The sequence below is a fragment of the Ceratosolen solmsi genome, unplaced genomic scaffold (genome assembly GCF_000503995.2).
Source record: "Ceratosolen solmsi marchali unplaced genomic scaffold, CerSol_1.0 scaffold28, whole genome shotgun sequence".
Classification (NCBI taxonomy): Eukaryota; Metazoa; Arthropoda; class Insecta; order Hymenoptera; family Agaonidae; genus Ceratosolen; species Ceratosolen solmsi.
Window position 1 is genome coordinate 553,830 of NW_011948429.1, and position 21,578 is coordinate 575,407.

At 43.5% G+C, this 21,578-nt stretch overlaps 3 protein-coding genes across 3 annotated transcripts in view; 2 read left to right on the forward strand and 1 right to left on the reverse strand.

Moving 5' to 3' along the window:
- The window catches only part of LOC105363845 (paired box protein Pax-6-like), a 30,987-nt gene extending 26,436 nt beyond the window's left edge, over positions 1–4,551 (reverse strand). The window contains exon 1 of the mRNA XM_011501643.1: positions 4,455–4,551. Coding sequence (XP_011499945.1) covers positions 4,455–4,551 — 97 coding nt within the window. The remainder of the gene's footprint in view (positions 1–4,454) is intronic.
- A 465-nt stretch (positions 4,552–5,016) lies between these two features.
- LOC105363733 (uncharacterized) lies at positions 5,017–6,203 on the forward strand. The gene is made up of 2 exons (XM_011501494.1): positions 5,017–5,510; positions 5,609–6,203. Exons 1-2 carry the CDS (start codon positions 5,049–5,051, stop codon positions 6,092–6,094), a joined length of 948 nt encoding a protein of 315 aa, XP_011499796.1. The 5' UTR covers positions 5,017–5,048; the 3' UTR covers positions 6,095–6,203.
- A 14,041-nt stretch (positions 6,204–20,244) lies between these two features.
- Positions 20,245–21,276, forward strand: LOC105363846 (nuclear speckle splicing regulatory protein 1-like). The gene has a single exon (XM_011501645.1). It carries the CDS (start codon positions 20,245–20,247, stop codon positions 21,274–21,276), a length of 1,032 nt encoding a protein of 343 aa, XP_011499947.1.
- The last annotated feature ends 302 nt before the right edge of the window (positions 21,277–21,578 follow it).

The window sequence follows — 21,578 nt, forward strand, 5'->3', positions numbered from 1 at the left end:
ACTCTTTCTCACTTTCTCATCCTCTCAATACAACGCATTCGCAGTCGTGCATTATATCTTTATGTCTTAAATGTAATTATTCTTATTTATATTATTATATATATTATATATATTTATGTTTCATAAACTGTCTATACTCATTAATAATATAAATATTTGAAGTAATTTTTCATGTAAAAATAAGATTATGTGTGTAATTAACAACATATGTAAGTTATTTCGTTTAAATTAATATTTACTTTAAGCTGTTGGTAATGCGATCGTTTTAAAAAGTTTTAAAGTATTAGGTAAACTTTTATTAAAAAAAAAAAAAAAAAAAAAAAAAAAAAAAAATTACTGCTTGATTAGTAATCGACGTTAAAATGATTTATTTTATGCGTTACAATTCATACTCTTCGTTATTTCTTATGATATAAGTAAGCACTTTACGCAAAATATGCAACGTAAAGGAGAAAAATGACATACAGCAAAGTACTCTTATTCCTCGTACAGAAATTTCTTTCATTTAAAATATATAAACTTTTTCAAATATAGTTAAACATTCGCGTCATTACAGTTCAATTAAATAGATCTATAATATTAAATGCAATGAATACGAAGAGTCCATTTTAATTTCTAACCGATATTACGAGTGAATATTATATTATTCGTATAATGCAAATTAATTTAAACGAATCCTTTTACATATAATTCATAACTGACATTCTTAGGTAGAACTTGTAACATTAATATTTAGCAAAGGATGTCATTTTTAATGAATTATTAAATTATTTCAATGATTTCAGTACTCGTGCATTAATTAAATATTATTAATGGAATATTGCATAATAAAAAATACTCGAGTTGTTTATTTGAAATATTTGTATTGTCTAGAATTATTGTGTAATGATATTAGATAGATTATTGTTACATTATTATATTAAGTCATTACATTATATTTATAATTGTTTTTAATGATTAATAATTAGCCTACTAACGAATTAAAATGAAATATTAAAGTAATTTTGCAATGATATTGAGTTATAAATTGAAATAAAGATTGAAATGAAATTTAGATTTTTAATTAGTCGAATAAAATATCGATATATTTAAAGAATAATGCGATTTTTCTATAACTACAGTAGCCATTATATAAAATTATATAAAATGTAACCTAAGCAGGTATCTCAATTTTTATCCTATAAACTGTGAATTGTAGCCTTCTTTTTCCGATGATACATTTCCTACAATCCGAGGAGAAATATTCACTAAAGTATCATTTGAATAAATCTAATATTAGTCGTTATAATCTAATATTTTCTAATATTAGTTCCTAAACTCACGATTCACGCAATCGTTTGCCATTATGGAAAAAATTAATCGAACGGTCGAAAGAAGAGATAGAGGATTTGTTTAGCGAATCTTCTCTCGTTCCTTTATTACGCTTTTGCGAAGGTTATGCGTCGTTTGCGCTCGCATTTAGAGACCAATGAGTTTCATCATAAATTCTATGATGATCATCACCTCAAAGTTGTCCTTGATCGCATTTGTTTCGCCTCACCGACACATGCCGACCGAGCTTTGTATAAAAAAAACATTAATTAATTAGATGCCGTAGGTCACATTCCGTAAATGGAGAGCTCCGCTGTCGTACATTATGGAATATATTTTTCGTATTTCGTAATTAATTGATGAATTAGCCAATATTCGTTAGTTTGAGATTAAGATGGCGAAAAGCATATATCACAGCATATGTGCAAATTTATTGTGCATTATAATGTTATTATAATCACTGTAAAATTTTAAGCCTAATTAGAAAATGAATTGCAAATTAGACATCGATCTTTATTTATACATCGTTTGTAATTAAAATGTGCATTATATTGTATTCGTAATTGCTATTTTATCGGGCAAATGAATTCTATTATATGTATACCGTCTCTCTTTGTAATATATATAATGTTTTTCGTCTAATGAAAGGTGACATGAAACCTTCCACGAGGCTTTACTGCTAAGTAAGCTAAGTTCATTTATTAATTAATAAACATTATTAAAAAATTGAGTGAACTTTAATTACTGCAAAAATTTCAACTGTATGCATAATATCTAAATTTATGATTACTTTGATATTACATTCTTTCAAATTTCCTAAGTTTTTAAAGTATTAATTAAATTATACGTTTTTATGTATTTTTTGTTACACGTGATAATAGTATAAATGTCACCAGAAAATGTACTTTAAAATCTGAAATCTTAGGAGTTCAATTTATATAAGTTAAAATGTTTTATATTTAAAGCACTTTGTACGATTACTTCCCAATCTTAAAAATTCACGATAAAGCAATTTTTAAAAGAGGTGATTGCGATGTCTAATCGAGTCTAGAATGTCGAGCCAAGAATTAAACAAGCGAGCGAGACAAACCAAAGCATTATAGAGAGAGTGAGAGAGAGAGAGAGAGAGAGAGAGAGAGAGTGAGTGAGTGAGTGAGTGAGTGAGAGAGAGAGAGAGTGAGAGAGAGTGAGAGAGTTTAAAGTAAATAATTCATAATTTTACTTTTTTATTATTATAAAAATTTATGTGGGTAGGGGCGTGTGCAATTGGAACAAATGTTTGTTGCTAACCATTGGCTAATAGCGTTCCTTCACGCTTTTAAAAATAGAATGACATTTATTTCGCAGGATTGGATATTAGAGTTTAAAAAAAAAATTCTTCTATCGTTCCATCTTAAACAAACTGTATTACAGCTTTAATGAGTTGTAGAAAATTTAAATTCTAAATCATGCGAAAGCTATTTTCTTCTTCATTTTTTTTCCCCCTTTATTTGTTGTTTTTATCAAACAAGGTATAGTGCATTATACGGTAAGCACGCGATACGAATGAAATCTCTCACTTAGACTCTCCGTGTAGATTATGACTGGCTTATTATATGTTCTCGATCGGAACCAAAATTGCATATACGTAATAGGGTACACGAAAGGCTGAAAAGCCGTCGTGAATAACAATGCCAATAAATAGAGTGAGAGAGTGAGAGAATGAAACTGCAATAGAATCTATAGTCATACGAAGGATGCAAACGGTATAATATTATTATATCTACCTTGATCTGATTATATTGCTGTTTTATGTCGTTGGCACGTGTATTTTGATTTCAGCCATCTTTTAAGAGCATTTATTGCTAACGATGATTATGCGTTGATAATCGATGATATAAAAAAATGCTTCGTTATTGTGTCATCGTTTCGTATAACACGGATGACGAGGCATGAAAATGTATTGATTAGTGAAAGTATTTTGTGAATATTTTTTTTGTTTTTGTTTTTTTTGTCAACTTATCGGTCACATGCAGAACCGTTTGAATATCTCTTATAATGCAATGCATATCCTTCGGATTACGCGATCATTTATAATTTTCAAATTTCACAAATACTCATCTTACAGTCATTACGAATCGTGTAAATTTACATTATTCCATTTATTGTTTTTTCTTGTTTATCATGATTATCGTCATCGATAAACAACATCAATTTGTAATAACGTTTTTAATGGGATATCGAGTTAAATCGCACCTTCTTTTTCCCTTGAAATTATCAAAAATATCGCGCAGAGTAATTTCGACGGCCATATGAAATTGAATGTTCCAATCGTCTTTCGGCCCGATTTAAAAGCACCGTAACACCGTAATTCTCCAAATAATAAAACGAATCGGCAAAATTCTCTCGCTGACATTTACTCCACGGTATAGCAATTTGCCAAAAAATGATTTTTAACTTTCTTGAAATGCGGTCGCCATTAGTATTTCTCTGACAACGATGCCTAATTTTATAACACCAGGCATAATAAACGCCTCGAAGAAGTCTATCTAATGTCAGTGATGTCATGTCACAAATCCTCTGAATAATTCCAGCAATCTATCCAGCAAGGCTGCTCATTTTTCGCCTTCGTTCCACTCACGCACGTAGCAAAAATGACTAAATTAATCGCACTATTGAAAATCTGATGCACGAGAAGCCGTGCAATGCAATTGTTGATTTTCATCAATGTACAAGGATACTGGTGGACGAGGTGGCATCGGCAAGCGTACGCGGAATTTTAAGTCGCTCGTAGGTAAAGAAAATCGCCGATCGTCGTCGTCGACTCCGATGAATGAAGGAGACTCGGCGGCGCTTTACACGTGAGCGGCGCACCGAAATATTCAATTATCCAGTGCGGAGGGAAGGCCGCGCCGCCAATGGCGACCCCACGGCTATAAGCGAAGGTGAGATTTTGGCGATGAGCTAACGCGCCGATTTTTCTCTCTCTCTCTCTCTCTCTCTCTCTCTCTCTCTTTCGTTTTACGAGGCCAATGTCAACGCCGCATAGAGCCCACCGCCATGCATTAAGCATGCAACACATGAACACCCGTCGACGAGTATATATAATCCGACGACGGCGCACTTCGGCAATCAGTCGCCTCGACAACAGTGTACTCACTCACCAAACCCAACAATAATGAAGGTACAGTAGTGCTCCCTCGTCTTAACCTCCTCATACACTTTCTTGCCTCCCTTAGCTTTTCCCCCGTTAGCTCGCATCCTCTTACATACTCGGGATCATCGATCATAAGTCTGGAAGATCTACTATGTCCCGCGACATAATTACCCGATCTACAACCAGTCGACGCGCTTACATCGGCCAACCTACAATACGCACCGTTTCCACATTCGCCACATCGACATTTCACTTTCCCTCTTCGGTTGTTGTACTTTCTTTTTCGTGTTGACGCCTGTCCTCTGTTCTGTCCCGAACGCTATTCTTTACTTTCATCTCTATTAGTCTAACGCGACAATACAGCCATTTATGAAATTAAGAGGGCCAACCGAGGCTCCACGACATTCATTATACAGCCCTTTGCGCGACAAATCAACTAATTCGAAATTCAAAGTGTCGAACATCGATTTCCTAAAAGTTCGCCGCCGCCTCCTCGTTTGCCATCCGAATCTTCATGAAACGCAGTAGGCATCGGTTAGCTAAGTCTCTATTTCGTCGAGTGCAGGTATTCGCGAGTCTGTTTCTCCTTGCCGCCGTGGTAATGGCCGAGCCGCCCCTTCAGGCCCAGCAGCGCTCCCAGGGACAGCGTTATTTCTTCGCCCGGCAGGAGCAGCAGACGTCGACCGCGGCACCGGCGCCCTATCCAGCCAGTGGCTGGAAGCCCGACGGCCCGGCTTTCAATCTGCCCCAGCCCCAGCAGCGCCAGCACCAGACGAGCACCGCTTACGGCCTGCCACGAGGCGAACCCGAGGCCAGCGGCAATCAGTATGTACCGCCTCAGGCGAAGAGCTCGTTGCTGCCCCAGAGACAGCAGGCCCAGAGCTTCGCGAGTCAGCGTTTGAACGGATTCGAGAGGCAGACGCAGGCACGTGCCCCGAGGCCTCAGGAACACTACAACGCACCTCAGGCCCAGTACGGCGCCCCGGAGTACTCCACCACGGAATTCCCCGACTCGACCGAGTTCGACGAAGCCACTACCGTCGTTGGACTTCCCGACTCCGAGGTACGTATTATCTCGTCCTTTCTCATTCAAATCCTGTCCGCACCCACGTTACCAACTAACTCGCAGCCACACGGTTCGTTAATTCCTGGTATTATTAGCCGGAGTCGCTCGACTCCGGGAACGAGTTCGATGACATCGAGGCCAACGGCCAGGCCCGTTGGGCCCAGCAGCCTCAGGAGCGCGGCCAGTACTTCGTGGCGCTTCCGGACGGACGACTCCAGCGCGTTCGCTACGTGAGCCGCCAGGACCTCGAAGCCATGCGCTACTTCGCCAAGATCCGGGCGGAGAACGTGGAGCCGCTTCGCGGACCCATCTACGCTTACGCACCACTGCAGAAACTCGAGGTGACGCCCGGTAGTCTACAATCGGTGCCCGTATCCGGACTCAGCGTCACGGCCGTCGATGCCAAGCCCCAGAAGCTCGTTGCCCCTAAAGTCGACATCAAACCGCTGGCGCAGCTACAGTACCAGCACGATAATCAGGCCCGCCCGACGTCCCCCACGAACGCCGGCTACGCGACCTACACTAGCGACTACCAGGTGCCGACCAACTTCGAGGAAAGATACATACTCGCCTTCCCTTGAGTGTCGAGGCAACGTGTGTTGCTGTCCGGGGCTTTGCCGATCACCGCCGTCTCAGCCCGCAAAGTATTATTACATGGGACAGCGTGGGACGTTGAGAGAAGAGAAGAGACAGGGAGAGTGTGTATGTGTGTGTGTGTGTGTGTGTGTGTGTGTGTGAGAGAGAGAGAGAGAGAGAGAGAGAGAGAGAAGAATGTGTGTGTGTTCGCACGCGTGTAAAAGGCAGACAGAAAGACAGACAGACGGATAGAAAAATAAAGAACCGGGGCGAAGGGGAGGGGTGCACGCGTGTGTGCTGGGAATTAGGCAGAGAGAAAGCGTGAGGGAGCGTGATAATGAAGGGAGGGGAAATTGACCAAACGGTGTGGCAAATTGGTGGATTGGCGTAAGGGACCGGGGGAGGGGCGTGGGGGTGGAGGAGGAGGAGGAGGAGGAGGAGGAGGAGGAGGAGGAGGAGGAGGAGGAGGAGGAGGAGGAGGAGGAGGAGGAGGAGGAGGAGGAGGAGGAGGAGGAGGAGGAGGAGGAGGAGGAGGAGGAGGAGGAGGAGGAGGAGGAGGAGGAGGAGGAGGAGGAGGAGGAGGAGGAGGAGGAGGAGGAGGAGGAGGAGGAGGAGGAGGAGGAGGAGGAGGAGGAGGAGGAGGAGGAGGAGGAGGAGGAGGAGGAGGAGGAGGAGGAGGAGGAGGAGGAGGAGGAGGAGGAGGAGGAGGAGGAGGAGGAGGAGGAGGAGGAGGAGGAGGAGGAGGAGGAGGAGGAGGAGGAGGAGGAGGAGGAGGAGGAGGAGGAGGAGGAGGAGGAGGAGGAGGAGGAGGAGGAGGAGGAGGAGGAGGAGGAGGAGGAGGAGGAGGAGGAGGAGGAGGAGGAGGAGGAGGAGGAGGAGGAGGAGGAGGAGGAGGAGGAGGAGGAGGAGGAGGAGGAGGAGGAGGAGGAGGAGGAGGAGGAGGAGGAGGAGGAGGAGGAGGAGGAGGAGGAGGAGGAGGAGGAGGAGGAGGAGGAGGAGGAGGAGGAGGAGGAGGAGGAGGAGGAGGAGGAGGAGGAGGAGGAGGAGGAGGAGGAGGAGGAGGAGGAGGAGGAGGAGGAGGAGGAGGAGGAGGAGGAGGAGGAGGAGGAGGAGGAGGAGGAGGAGGAGGAGGAGGAGGAGGAGGAGGAGGAGGAGGAGGAGGAGGAGGAGGAGGAGGAGGAGGAGGAGGAGGAGGAGGAGGAGGAGGAGGAGGAGGAGGAGGAGGAGGAGGAGGAGGAGGAGGAGGAGGAGGAGGAGGAGGAGGAGGAGGAGGAGGAGGAGGAGGAGGAGGAGGAGGAGGAGGAGGAGGAGGAGGAGGAGGAGGAGGAGGAGGAGGAGGAGGAGGAGGAGGAGGAGGAGGAGGAGGAGGAGGAGGAGGAGGAGGAGGAGGAGGAGGAGGAGGAGGAGGAGGAGGAGGAGGAGGAGGAGGAGGAGGAGGAGGAGGAGGAGGAGGAGGAGGAGGAGGAGGAGGAGGAGGAGGAGGAGGAGGAGGAGGAGGAGGAGGAGGAGGAGGAGGAGGAGGAGGAGGAGGAGGAGGAGGAGGAGGAGGAGGAGGAGGAGGAGGAGGAGGAGGAGGAGGAGGAGGAGGAGGAGGAGGGGCGGGGAGGGGTATAAGAGAAGTGAAGAGGAGAGAAGGTAGATTAAACTGGATAAAGAATGAAAAATAAGTACACGATGTATCGCAATATTCGCTCTCCTTTACTTTTCTTCTTGTAAATGCTGTATATGAATGTTAACTTAGGTGTATAATAAAAAAAAAAAAAAAAAAGAAATGATTCTGAACAAATTAATCAATGTCTTTGTCTCTACCTTGCCATATTTACTTTCTCACTCAATCCAACACTATAATATTTATCAACAGCTTCGATTAATTTCCTTCTTTATTCGTGCATTTATTTTTAGCTTGGACTCTAACTATCACTAATCCGCATCTAAAGAAGATCGAGAGTCGTTGCTTTTAGATAATTTGAACGAAAAAATTAAGACAAAAATAAAATGTAAACAAATAGACGATTATTTACTAAAAAGTCAGTCGACAAGCATCTGAAAATTTGTTAAGACAATGCGCCTTAAACACTTTCGGAACTTTTCCGTTCGCTTCTTAACGCCATGGAGGGAAAGCGAGCTTACGTTTGTATTTGCATAAAATAACGCACATACAACAAGCTCCAACAACAGGCAAATTTATATTTGAAATTGTTAAACAAGATAGCGCACGCCTAATGTAATAAAACGTAAGCACATAGAAATGCAATGTTAAATAACCGACTCCTTAATTGCAATAAGTAATAATGAAAGGGAATGGCAAGGGTCGTTTGTTTAACTGTATTAGCTCTCTCCAAAGAAAGCACCCCAAGGCACATCCCAAAGAAATGGCTCTTCCGCGGTAATAAATAACATTTTCCGTGGCCGGGGACGAAAGCCCGCGAGCACGAAACACTGTCCCTAGCGACCCGGTTCGCCGCAAAATTCCAGAAATTTAATATCACGTCGTGGCGAGAGGACCGCCGCGGTTCTCCTCGCCTCGCAACTTGGCGCTCGTCCTCTTTCGAAGAAGCGCGAGAGCCTCGGAGCTCGGGCTCCGCTACCAAGTCGAACCGCAGCGAGAAAACGGAATGGCGCCGACGCCGAGGCTCGAGGAATTGCGGCGGGGTGGGGTGGGGCGAGTGCTGGGGTGGTGTGGGGTGCCGAGAAGAGCCGAGGTCCTCTGTAGTGCGAGGCACACGAGATGCTACGGCTATGCCGGCTTCCTCATTTCCATGGCGACAATCTCGGCGACTGATCCGGGAGTCGACGGCCCGACGATATTCCTCTCGCTTCGGTCTTCGATCGTCGCGCCAGCGCCCACCGTCACTCCTCCTAAGGTTACGCAGCATCGCGACAATATAATTATACGCGTTTCAGCTGGGTGTCGCCTGGGTCAGATCGAGGATTTTTGCGATTCCTCTCCGCGAATTCAGCGATCTTCGGCAGCAGTTTTGCGCTACCGGCGCCCTGTAACTCCGACTTGGACGAAATTCCTCGGAGTGTCCCGGTGCGCTGCTATGTGGCGTACTTCGCGCGCATTATGCTCGTCCAATGATTACGGAAGTCTGGCCGACTACGTTTAAATAAAGATGGCGCTCCCCGAGGGATATCTTCACAGTTTTTTTCACACATCTACGTGCAATTCTAGACGCATAATGCGCTATTCGCTGGTGCATTTCATCCTTATCGATTGACAATTTTTCATTCGAACCATGTTCTGTCCCAATAAATGTGAAGCAAGGTCTGCGAAGTACTGTTTAATGCCCGAGGACGACGATCCTCTACCTCTTGCCCATACCGATTGTCTGTGCGAGCCTCGTAAAATCAGTATCGCTCTCTCTCTCTCTCTCTCTCTGTGTTTTTTTATCTACTGACCGTTAGGCGGAGTGTACCGCCGTCGCTGGTAACATCAAAGCTGTCAATATAGCCACGGAGGCGCAAGGGCGTCGAGTGGACGCGGGGCGCGGGCCAATCGAGCGGCATAATTAAATCTGCCGGGGTATACGTACACCTGCGCGTGAAGCAATTAAATCGGCACCGCGACGACCATTCGATCCATATAACGCGTTTCCGCTTTGGTCGGCTGCCACTGCCACCGCCGCCGCCGCCGTCGCCGCAGAAGAGCTTCCCGCTTACGAACTTTCGCCCGACCACCGCCCCGGCAACTTCCGCTCAAACTTTCCTGCTACGACTTGACGACTCGGCCCTTTGACCTTTTTCTCTCTCCCCGATTCACGCGCATGCGTCCGCTCCCTCTCCCCCCTCCCCATATCCTTCATCGCCATTTTTTTTTAGTCGAGACTGGGCCTTGCCGAGCAGCCGCGTCCATCCCCTTCTTTCCCCGTCCCCTCATCACTTCGCCACGACGCACATGGCGGGTTTTGCGCATTCGACGCGTCGCGCCTCGGATTAATCATTCGATCGAATGGATTGGCAAGAGTGCCGAGCGCTCGTTATGCAAACTCCTGATTATTGTTGATAATGTAAGACGTGTGTTAAGGGTCTCAAGATTATTTATCCATTATGTTTACAGGACGAGGCGTACCGATCAATTTACCTTATAATTGGATGGACACGAATTTTCAGCTGGAATATATAACATTTTACATAGCCAATGAATGCATGAAGTTTCGGTAAACGTTAGCGATTGACCTTGGCATTAAAACTGTCCATAATGATCCTAACGAGTTTAATTAATATTTCATTAGCAGTAGGAATTAAGCCGCTGTTGAGTAAAGAGTAGCCAACCGCGGTGGACTCGACGGATGGGCGTGAAAATTAATCGCTTTAATGAAAAAGAATTTTCTTTTAAAATTGTTATTCGTTGTTTGGCTTTGTAGGAATTGCACGTACAAGAGCGTATCGTTTTTACTTAAAATTCAAGAGCCGAAGTAACAAATAATGTTTGCGAATTTTCCCCTTCCCCGTGGCAACATCGATTCAACATTTTTGCTACTTTGGCAGCGTTTACGAATTAACTTTGAAGGAGATAGTGCTCAAAGGAAAGTAGGGGATAAAGTGACGATCAAGAGACAAACGACGCGCGCGGCTGCAGTAATCGAACAACGACTTTGTTAATAAGGACCTCGTCCACTTGTGTTTTATGGCTTCGCGTATAAAAAAACCATGCAGGCTGGTCTATAGATGTTCGTTGTGTGTATGTATCTTTCTCTCTCTCTCTCTCTCTCTCTCTGTGTGTGTGTGTGTGAGAGAGAGAGAGAGAGAGAGAGAGAGAGAGAGAGAGAGAGAGACAAGGAGAGCGAGCCACGTCAAATGGGAAAGGAAGTCGCAGCGGTTGAGGTAAAAAGAAGCATCGTCGACGCTACGGCGCAGAGACCGAAGGACAAAGTCGAAGGGAAAAAATGTGGCTCCAAGTCGCGTGTACAGCGAAGGGAATGCAACTTCCGGAAAAATTAATATCCCGGGTGTAGAAGGTTCGCCGTCTGGTCGGGGTGCGGCGGTGAGCCGGTCGGCAGGGGCGAGGTGAGCTCGATGATGAAGACGGGGTGGATTGAGGTGGTGCGGGAGGGGGAGGTTACCGAGGGGGAGAATTTTCGCAGAGGGGCCGAGCGGCACCGGCTGCCGGCCAATAGGGAGGACTGCAGCCGTAGCCGCGGAAGATCGCGAGGGATGGTACGAGGACTGTGAAGCCGCTGAATTGAAAACGCGGGGGCGAAAGTTTCGTTTCCGAAAACAAGGCGCAGCGTGGCTCACGTGGTCGTTGCCCGTCTATTCTTATTTTAGCAGCACGGAGATGGATTTTTCGCTCGTCTCGCGATATATTTGTAATATAACGGGGTGATGGTGGGGGAGGCGGGAGGGTGTGGGGGTGGAGGGTGGAGAATGTGGATAAATTGGCGGCCTATTTTCCCTTGAAGTTGTTTGATAATTCGAAGAAAATAGTTGTTTATTCGTTTTATTGAGGGTATATAATAGTTACATGGAGGCTATTTAGACTATTTTCTTATTTTTTATAATTATTACAATTTAAACGAAAGAAATTAAAATGATGTTTTGTTTATATTCGACGCGTACTTATCGCGTCTCGTCTATTATTCTGTCGTTTTGGATGAGATGATATTTTTACGAAACGGAGGAGGTGGAAAGTCCCTGCTTGTGCATTTATTGTACTTTGAGGCTAATGTTAATTTAAAATTTTGCTCCTTTTAATGGTCCCTATTGAATAAATGCCGTATTAGTCGTTGACAGCTAAAGATTAAATTCTTCATGAAATTTGCATGGAACTGTGAAACAAATGGGATAAATGTGTTTAGCTAATAGTTCTCTTAAGCCCCGAACAAGCTTTTAATGTAATTTTGCAAGAAGCGTTACTAGCACTTCCTTTTGTTTGTCCATCTGAAAAGTGGTAATTGAAACCCGTGTGAATTTCTAGACTTTCTCTTCGACGGATTAATTCTGTACTTTGTTAAGCATAGCTAAGTGCTGATTGAAATCAGAAATTCCTTCTTTTATTTTCCACATGTTTGTGAAATTGAATATACGTCAGTTATTATTATGGAATAATAATTATTCTTGGTAGCGCATGCATTCTTCAAGATTATCTACTGAAAACTGACAACTTGGCCACGCACAATGACTTATTAAACAAATATCATACACGAATGGGAATGTTATGTAAGGTGCGCTAAGTATTTGAGACATAAAATAGAAAGCGATGCACATATTCCATAGAAACGGATGTTCTGCGTGTTGAAATGTGAGAAGGCCGGATATTCCAAATAACGATAGCAATATCTATCGTTCACTTTTACGAATGATTATAAATTATTAATGCTCTTGGAAGTTTACTTCCTGTACATCGTTCTATTGAATTTCATAATTTTTTTCATTTATTTTTTTTTTTATTCCTTAATTTTTCACTTATTTATTTATTCTTATATTTATCTCGAATATATCTATCTCTTAGATAGTTTCATTATATTATACCGTAATCGCTCATCGCATTTATATTTAAATAATATTAAAGGATAAATATCTCGGTATGTTTTCAAATTACATAATTAATATTCATAACTTTAGCTGCTCATTGTTATTTCAACTGTAAATAATAATCGTGAATAAGTAATTTACTTCTAGTTCCATTGGCTGCTAATAAAGATATATAAGATATATAAGCTGATAAATTAATCTGCAGAAATTTCCGTCAAATAATTAATGATTAATATTATAATTTTATGACTATTTTTCATTATAAATATGTATATGTATTGAGAATGTTTGCCCCATAAATTTGAAAATACTTTATATTTCAGAGTCTTGAGAACTTTACGTAAAATTACGTAAGGGAGAAAAAAAATGTTGAAATATTACAAGATAAAGACGACCTAACGTAATATATCATCGACAATTCTATTATTCTATTAAGACTTTGTAATATTTTCACGAATAGCAAATCAACGATTATTTTCTATTTTACTGCAATTTTTGCCAATAATAATTTGACTTTTATATATTTTAGCACGAGGACAGTGACGGTATAAATCAATAAATACGAATTTATTGGCCTCTCATAAAGTGGAATTTATAATTAAATAATTAAGATTTTTTTCTGAATTAAAAGCCGTTTTGACTCAATAATTATCTGCAATTTCGTAATATTGCAAATTAATCTTTAGAATTCGTAAATGATAAAGACTTTTAGGTATCCGTCAATTGGAAATTTCATCGAATCAAGTACGTATGCCAGAACGTTGTATTTTCACTGAAAAAAAAAAAAAAAAAAAAAAAACGAAAGAAAAAGAAAAAGCGCAAACTTATTATTACTATAATGTGAAGTGCTTTTTAATTTGGGTGAATTGGTCAGTATCGCACTCGCGAAAATCTCGACAATAACGATACGCCTTTCACTCTAGCAGCATTTTAGTAGCACCTGTGCATCGCATGTGCACGTTGAAAAAAATGGTGCAACGGGCGATTATTCCATCCAGCCAGCATTGTTTCATTATTTGTAATACAAAACTAAAGTCTGCACAAGCATCTCGAGCAGAATACCGCAGCGGTAAGGATTTTTTCGCCCGCGATTGTTCCCTTGGGAATCACAGCGTGAAATGCCACATGACGCGAGTGGCCGCGAAACTTTATCAAGAATAAAGGGAAGTTGTTGAATGAGAATGGATTTCGATGTCAATTGGTCGTAGAACCGTGGGCAAATTTTATCATTATACCCAACTTTATTGTAATAATTGATATTTTCATTAATTAAACGATGTGACAAAGTAGGCTCGCGCGGTACATTTAGAATTCCGTGTTAACGCCGGAATATTATTGTGTATAAATCGCAAACAGCAAGCATTATAAATGACGAATGTTAGGCGATTATCATTACTATAATATTTATAATAATTGTTACGTATATATAGATGCGTATACACATATCCTGTGATAATATAAATTCTAATAGTATGAAGCATAAAATTTTATTATCCATCTACGGGAGTATTACGGATTTCTCGAACTAGTGGCTCATTCGTATAACCCGATCACTTTCATTTCCTAGTTTGAAATTCGAATGAGAAGCGTTCACTCGGACACCGGTAGTACGCGCAATTGCAAATGGCTTCACAAATCGCGAACGGAAAGACGTTCACGGAGACTAACAACATGTGGACCCTGGAGCCATGGGCTGCTCCCCCGTTGTTTGCACTCGGTTTCATTTGTTTCAGGAGGGCGCAAACCCAGGCTCGGGCTCTCGAGATTAAGAAAATAGCGGGAGGCCGGCGTCGCGCCCCAGGTATTATAGGTGGGAATCGCACGACGAGGCCGAGATTTCGCTATTATTGCGGGACGTTGTGCGGATGACGCTGCTCGACCCTCGACGCGGCTTTCTCGTTCTCTCGGGGCTGTTTCCTCTTCTGCTTGAGTGTCACGGGTGCCTTGTAATTCTTATATGCTTTTTGGCAGCGTAAGCTTTTGGCTCTCCGAGTCCGACACTGCATTAACCGAGCTGGTATTATTAAAGCAAATTGCGCTTGTATTTTTGTTGTATAAGGATTCTGTGCTGCATACGCGGTGGCGAGCCAATGAAAAATCGCAGCACTGAAATATTATTTTTGGGACGCCACTTCCGTTGCTTCCTCTTCTTATCTTATTGTAAAAATATAGGTACGGCAAAATTTATGTAACCTGATAAATATTCCGGCAGTTTAATATTGAGGCTAATAGTAAGGGTATATAGATTTTGTGTGTGTATGTGTGTGTGTGCGCGCGCGCGCGCGTGTGTGTATCTGTGTGTACGTATTCAGCAATTTCTAGATAAATATATATTGTAGAATAAATGATCAAACACTGGGTGCGATAAAAAATAAAAATTATACATATATAGAGAGGGAGAGAGATACATAATTAATAAATATTTCATCCACGGATTTGAGTATTTCGATAATCTTGAATTGTTATTAAATGATAAATTTATAAAGCGTGGAAATGCCTGTAGGCGAGAATTCTTATAATGTCGAAAAACACGAATGCAAATTATGAGAGTGAAAAATAAAATGTTTTACATAAATCAAATTAAATTCTCGTAATATGTAAGTAAAATATAGATGCTTAACGAGCGAGCTGGCTTAAATCGCAGATAGCTCGAAAGTTGAGAAATTTTAAAGTCGATCGTCTACGGCCTCCCGTCCTTAATCCTTAAAAGACGATAGGTAATAACGACTCAAAGACCTTTCCTTTTATAAAATATCTAAAATCAAGCGTGCAATAAAAAGCAGATATATGCATGGGGGCGTTGAAAAACCCGTTTGACGATGAAGATACGGTGGATAATCGAAGCGAACTCTCGCCTCCCCACATCGAACTCTGATTTCACTGCTCGTTAAGCGGCACCTGTTCAAGGGCTTTGCGCGCATACTCTCGTAGATCCATGTACTTGTAGCCGGGACACGCGACGCTCGGTTAAGGGAACGGAAAAAGCACGAACTAACGTCGAAGGAAGTCATTTTTCTCCTCAGCTCCCCTTCGACGATTTCACTCGCACGTGAACCGCTACTACGTTTCCGCATCTGTTGTACGGGAGAGAAGCCGACGAAACAATGAAAAACAAAGAGGCAAGGCTTTTGTATCGATCCAAAATACACCGAGAATAATCGGATGTACTTTATTGACGTTCTCAAATTAACGCGCAACCTACCTTCGATCGGCAATTAAGATGCATTTGAACATTATTAAAGCTCAGACTCGATTGAAATTCGTATATTTTAACATTTAACCGCTCAAGTAATAATTCTGCGCTACCTTATTAATATTACAACGTAGAGGGCTCGTAAAGGGCAATATTATTATATATTTTTATATTATTATATTTTTATATATAATTTTTACATATTAATATTATTATTAACTTCAATTGTTGGCAATTCGAGTACGTTAGTAGCCGAAGTCTCTGTAATATTGAGAAAAAATTATGTCTTTGTAATACTTGTAATTGTCAAATATATAGCAATTGCGTAGACATTTTTCACTTCCAAAAATCGTGAATCTGAACATTTAACATTTGCATTTATCATTCGTTGCGTATAGTGGAAAGTCTGTCCTCCGCAATTACTTTTCACAGTAGATTAAGTATATCTTTTTACACGTTATTTTCCGTACGCACGAGTCATAAATTACAAAGTTGCGTACGCGCGTATTCTACGTCAACAAGAAAAAAGGCACAAGAAATATAAGTATCAGCAAAAATAAATGAATAAGTGAAAGAAAGAAGAAGAATGAAAAAAGAAAAAGAAGAAAAAAGAATCTTAACCGTTGACAGTAATCAAATGGTATTGCTGTTTATTAGGTCAGGCGACAGTTCGCCGACGGCAGGTTTCCACGGCGCCTGTCGTGCCCATAAAAGAATAATCGATGGGGGAGAATTCGACGAATTCACAATTATGCATGCATGACTTTTGTCGTGGCCGCGTGTAATTCGATCTTAAAAGTACCCGAGCGCTCGCTACTTTCAAGCCGCTCGAGTACCCGTCAGCGCAACGTCAACCGCAAACGGTAAGTCGAGAAAACGGATTGCCGCTGACGCGCCTGCGCAACCACAAGCCCTACACTACGTAAACGCGAATTCGGAGGAAAAATAATACCATCGGGGCTAGTTCCTTTCAATCGATCGGCCATTTCCAACGGATCCCTAAACCTACGGCCACACCACTCCTCTTATCCATGTCGGAGTGGAGGCAACGCAGCGAGGACCTCGCGATATCTCTTAATATGGACGAAATAGCGGAGTCTTTGCCGTGGCAGGATCGCAGAAATACGATTCGAGCGACGTTATGAGGATCGCAGACTCACCCTGTCCCCGGCGATGACATCGGCTAGTTCGGCAGTCCGGCAGGGGGGACAAACAGGAGGAAAAAAAAAAGATATTTCATTAACAGCGGCGTATCCTTTTTCCGAATCACTTTTCATACATCAGCGACTGGCAAAAGATCCCCGCAAATGGAAAATAACAAACAAAGAGTACAGGCGAAATCTGTGGATCAATCGCACGAAAGCGGGGAAATAACGAAATGAAACAAAAAAACAAAAAACCAAAAAAAAAAAAAACATAAAAAAAAGGCCTCGGAGCCGCGAAAAAAATCATGCAACTAACAAGCGAACAAAGAGCACAGCCGAGAAGAAGTAATCCGAGGTAAAATGATGGCTGCGGAGTTATGCACAAAGCGCGTAGGCGGACTCAAAGCCGATTGAGCGGGCGAATCGGCCGCGCGACTGATAAACGCTCGCGCGCTTGTCCGCATCCGCGAGTGCCTCGGGATGAAAGGAGGGACGGAGGGATGAGTGGCGGCGGGAGAGGGCGGTGAGGGGCGAGTGTCGGGTGTTGAGGATGAGAAGAGAGGCGGCTCGACGGGGCTCCGTGGCCACCAGTTACGCTCAAATTCCCGTCACTCGGAAACTCTTAAAGCATCCGTTTAAAGCAACAACAAACGATTACGCACCCCCACGCCGTTGACGGGAATCGGATTCGTGGTCTAGCCGTGACCGCTTGTACATGACATGTCGGCCATAATTCGCGCGCCCACCCCCCACCTCTTCGCCTGGAACGCATATCGATGCGTTCGCCCACTCGAATCGGGCGTTTTTCTCCGGTCCCTCCTCCTCCTCCTCCTTCTCCTCCTCCTCCTTCTCCTCCACCTCCTCCTCCTCCTCCTCCTCGTTCTCCTCATCATAATCCAACATCCTCGGTATCCGCCTGCGCTACTAGCTACTAGCCAATTGCGTTCTTTATCGGCTGCGTGAGAGCGTTTGGCTTGTCCTTCGCCCTCGACTTTCAGCATTTTCGACTTTTCGCTCGTATCGGTGGCGAACGCAGCCGAGCGCGACGACAAGCCAAAAGTACGGGGATTCCGATTATCGGGCCACCACAGTCCGCTGATCCACGACTTTATACGAAAGCTAATTGACCACGCAATGGGCCATTGTTTGTGTGTTTAATCAGTGTAGCTTACGCAGGCCGATACACTGGATTTTCTAATTGGCCGAGGACTTATCGATTGGCCCGCGTACGCGTAAGCCTCTTGCCCGGCGATAAATGCCTTTTATTTAGCACGTTAGTCCGTTGAAATTGAACTTTCGGTATTTATATAATTGGCCAGGAGTATTTTTCACGCAAAATGTGAGCCGAGGCTTTTATGTGAATTGGAACGACGAAGGAGACGGTGACAATCTAACCGAGATAAGCGTATATATAACGGGGCACCCAAGACAATGTGCCTGGGGTACAATATAATAATAGGCTAAATAAGCGTGCACGAGTGCACGGTCGATCAGTTTGGAGAAAAAGGCCTGGCAAACGTTAGACCTAGCGCGTGCGCGCGCGCCAACACATGTGTGTGCACATCGAGCGAACTCGCGCGATACAATCGAACGTCTTCCTTGTATAATATATCTAAAACCAAAGTTTGCGTACAATGTGGCGATGTTATCTAGCCTTTCCGCACCCCACCCCTTTTGTGCTTGTCTCTCTCTCTGTCTCTCTGTCTCTCTGTCTCTCTGTCTCTCCGTCTCTCTTGTTCATATGATAGTTGGTGGTCGTGTGGGGAAAGAGCGAAAGCTCGAAAAAGAACCTGCATCGGAGGGTTAGAAAATAAGGCAGGAGCGCGTGTCGGTGTGCGAGCGAGTAACCCGAGAGCAAGCAGGAGGTCAGCTTTCGAAGCTGATGAGGATAGATTGACGAGGCCGATAAAGTGGAGAGCCGCTGATGGGACGCGACGCGACAACTCACTGACCTGCGAATCCAATGCATATATATATATATATATATATATATTTACACGTACACTCACACGACACTCGCACAAACTGTGCACATATTTATACGTATGTTATTCACGCACAGAAGTGCTTACGTACGCGAATGTAGAAAAAAGCATGTGCAAGCGTGTGAGTGGGTATTCGCGCCTCGATATCGGTCCGTGGTATCGTAGAACGGACTGACGAGGGGAAAGGGAAATGGAGCGTATGGGGCGTGCGCGCCTCGTTCCCGCGTATGGGGTGGTCGACATCTTTTCTTGTGCTCAAAGCAAGCGTAACATCCTTATCAGCTATTAATTATCTCCGATTGCCGGCCATGATGTTTCATATACGTCGTAACGCGTGTAATGGGGTCGGGATGTGGTGCAGACGTGACAAAAGCCTCGCCGTGGTTTTTATGCAGACACCGCAGTCCGACCCAATGACGCTGTGACATAATTGGGTGTTGCGAGCAGACGGTATGTGCGACTAAGAAATAAAAATTTCCGATTGGTTTCGCGTTGTTAGCGACTACAAAACTTACCAGCCTAAGGTGATACATGCGCTCGTTTTTATTTGTCATGCTCGGGGAATTTATCGAGGCAAAGCTCTATCCTTTTCGCACGTTTACACTTGGTTTGCTCGCATAATTAATAAGCCGTCCTACCTTTATTTTATCGTATTAAGTTTCTTGCCCGACTCTCATCACATTTATGCTAAAACATATTGTTTATCTAGCATTTATTAATAATCTTGCGATGCCGGAAACTTGCGTATTACGATGAGTAAATAAAATTCGGATTTAACAACCAGATGATAATTATCTTAATGATTACGCATGTACGTCATGATAAAGTTATAAAATGCCAAAAATCTTTATAGATAGATGTGCAAGCAAATTTTGTATAAATGAATTTTCCATATGAAAGATCTTTTTAAAATTGACAGTCGACAACTTTATATTCAAAGATTTCAAGAAGTTTTAAGTTCCAGCAAAATATTCCCTTTAAGCTTTTATATTCTTTATTTTTGCAACCTAAAACTTTAAAACGCAGCATGTCGTTCAGTTAAAAGAAAAAAAAAACAATGAAAACAGTATAAATTATTGTAAAACGTATGACGTTATACAAAAATTAATACGTTGCCTTATTCAAAGTCACCTAATAAAAAAGGCGTTTTCCCATCGAAATTCGGATACTAATCACTAATGTTTACCCTCTCTTTGGAGGAGAATTTAACAATATAAGGAGATATTTGCGAGTATACAACAAGGAAGATAGTTTTTGGTTTGAAGTTTAAAAAAAGAAAGAGAAAAAACATATAAATATGCAGACAGGCGATAAAGAGCCAAGAGGAAAGTGTTTTATTTGGTACAGTAAGGAGAATGTCAATTGACACTACACTTGCATTTTCCTTTTTCTGCTCGAAATTAGCCGAGTTTGCTCGTCTACGCGTTCTCGACGTCTGCCCATCGTCGCTCCTTCGCCGAACGAAGTGCCACGAGCAGCTCGGACGACAGAACACGACAAAGCACGTCGAAGCACGACAAAGCACGTCGAAGCACGCCAAAGCACGCCAAAGCACGACAAAGCACGACAAAGCACGACAAAGCACGACAAAGCACGACAAAGCACGACAAAGCACGACAAAGCACGACAAAGCACGACAAAGCACGACAAAGCACGACAAAGCACGACAAAGCACGACAAAGCACGACAAAGCACGACAAAGCACGACAAAGCACGACAAAGCACGACAAAGCACGACAAAGCACGACAAAGCACGACAAAGCACGACAAAGCACGACAAAGCACGACAAAGCACGACAAAGCACGACAAAGCACGACAAAGCACGACAAAGCACGACAAAGCACGACAAAGCACGACAAAGCACGACAAAGCACGACAAAGCACGACAAAGCACGACAAAGCACGACAAAGCACGACAAAGCACGACAAAGCACGACAAAGCACGACAAAGCACGACAAAGCACGACAAAGCACGACAAAGCACGACAAAGCACGACAAAGCACGACAAAGCACGACAAAGCACGACAAAGCACGACAAAGCACGACAAAGCACGACAAAGCACGACAAAGCACGACAAAGCACGACAAAGCACGACAAAGCACGACAAAGCACGACAAAGCACGACAAAGCACGACAAAGCACGACAAAGCACGACAAAGCACGACAAAGCACGACAAAGCACGACAAAGCACGACAAAGCACGACAAAGCACGACAAAGCACGACAAAGCACGACAAAGCACGACAAAGCACGACAAAGCACGACAAAGCACGACAAAGCACGACAAAGCACGACAAAGCACGACAAAGCACGACAAAGCACGACAAAGCACGACAAAGCACGACAAAGCACGACAAAGCACGACAAAGCACGAGAAAGCATGACAAAGCAGGGCGATTGCAAGGGGTCGGGGGTGCACGCGGGCGGGGTCGAAGGAATCTCGGCATTATCTCGGCGGGCTTTTCTAGGGACAGTCGCGAAGGCGGTGGTAGGCGTAGGCCGCTGACGAAACCGTCCCTCCCCCGGCTGGGTAACCGGCTTGATGGGTAGGTGGGAGGAAGGGCGTGAAGTGAAGGGGGTAGGGTGAGGGAGGGGGGAGGTCGGTTGGTTGGTTTAGAGAATGGAGAGACAATAATGGCCTCCGAGGTGATAGACGGCACTTTGCGGAGTCTCATCTACGTTGGCG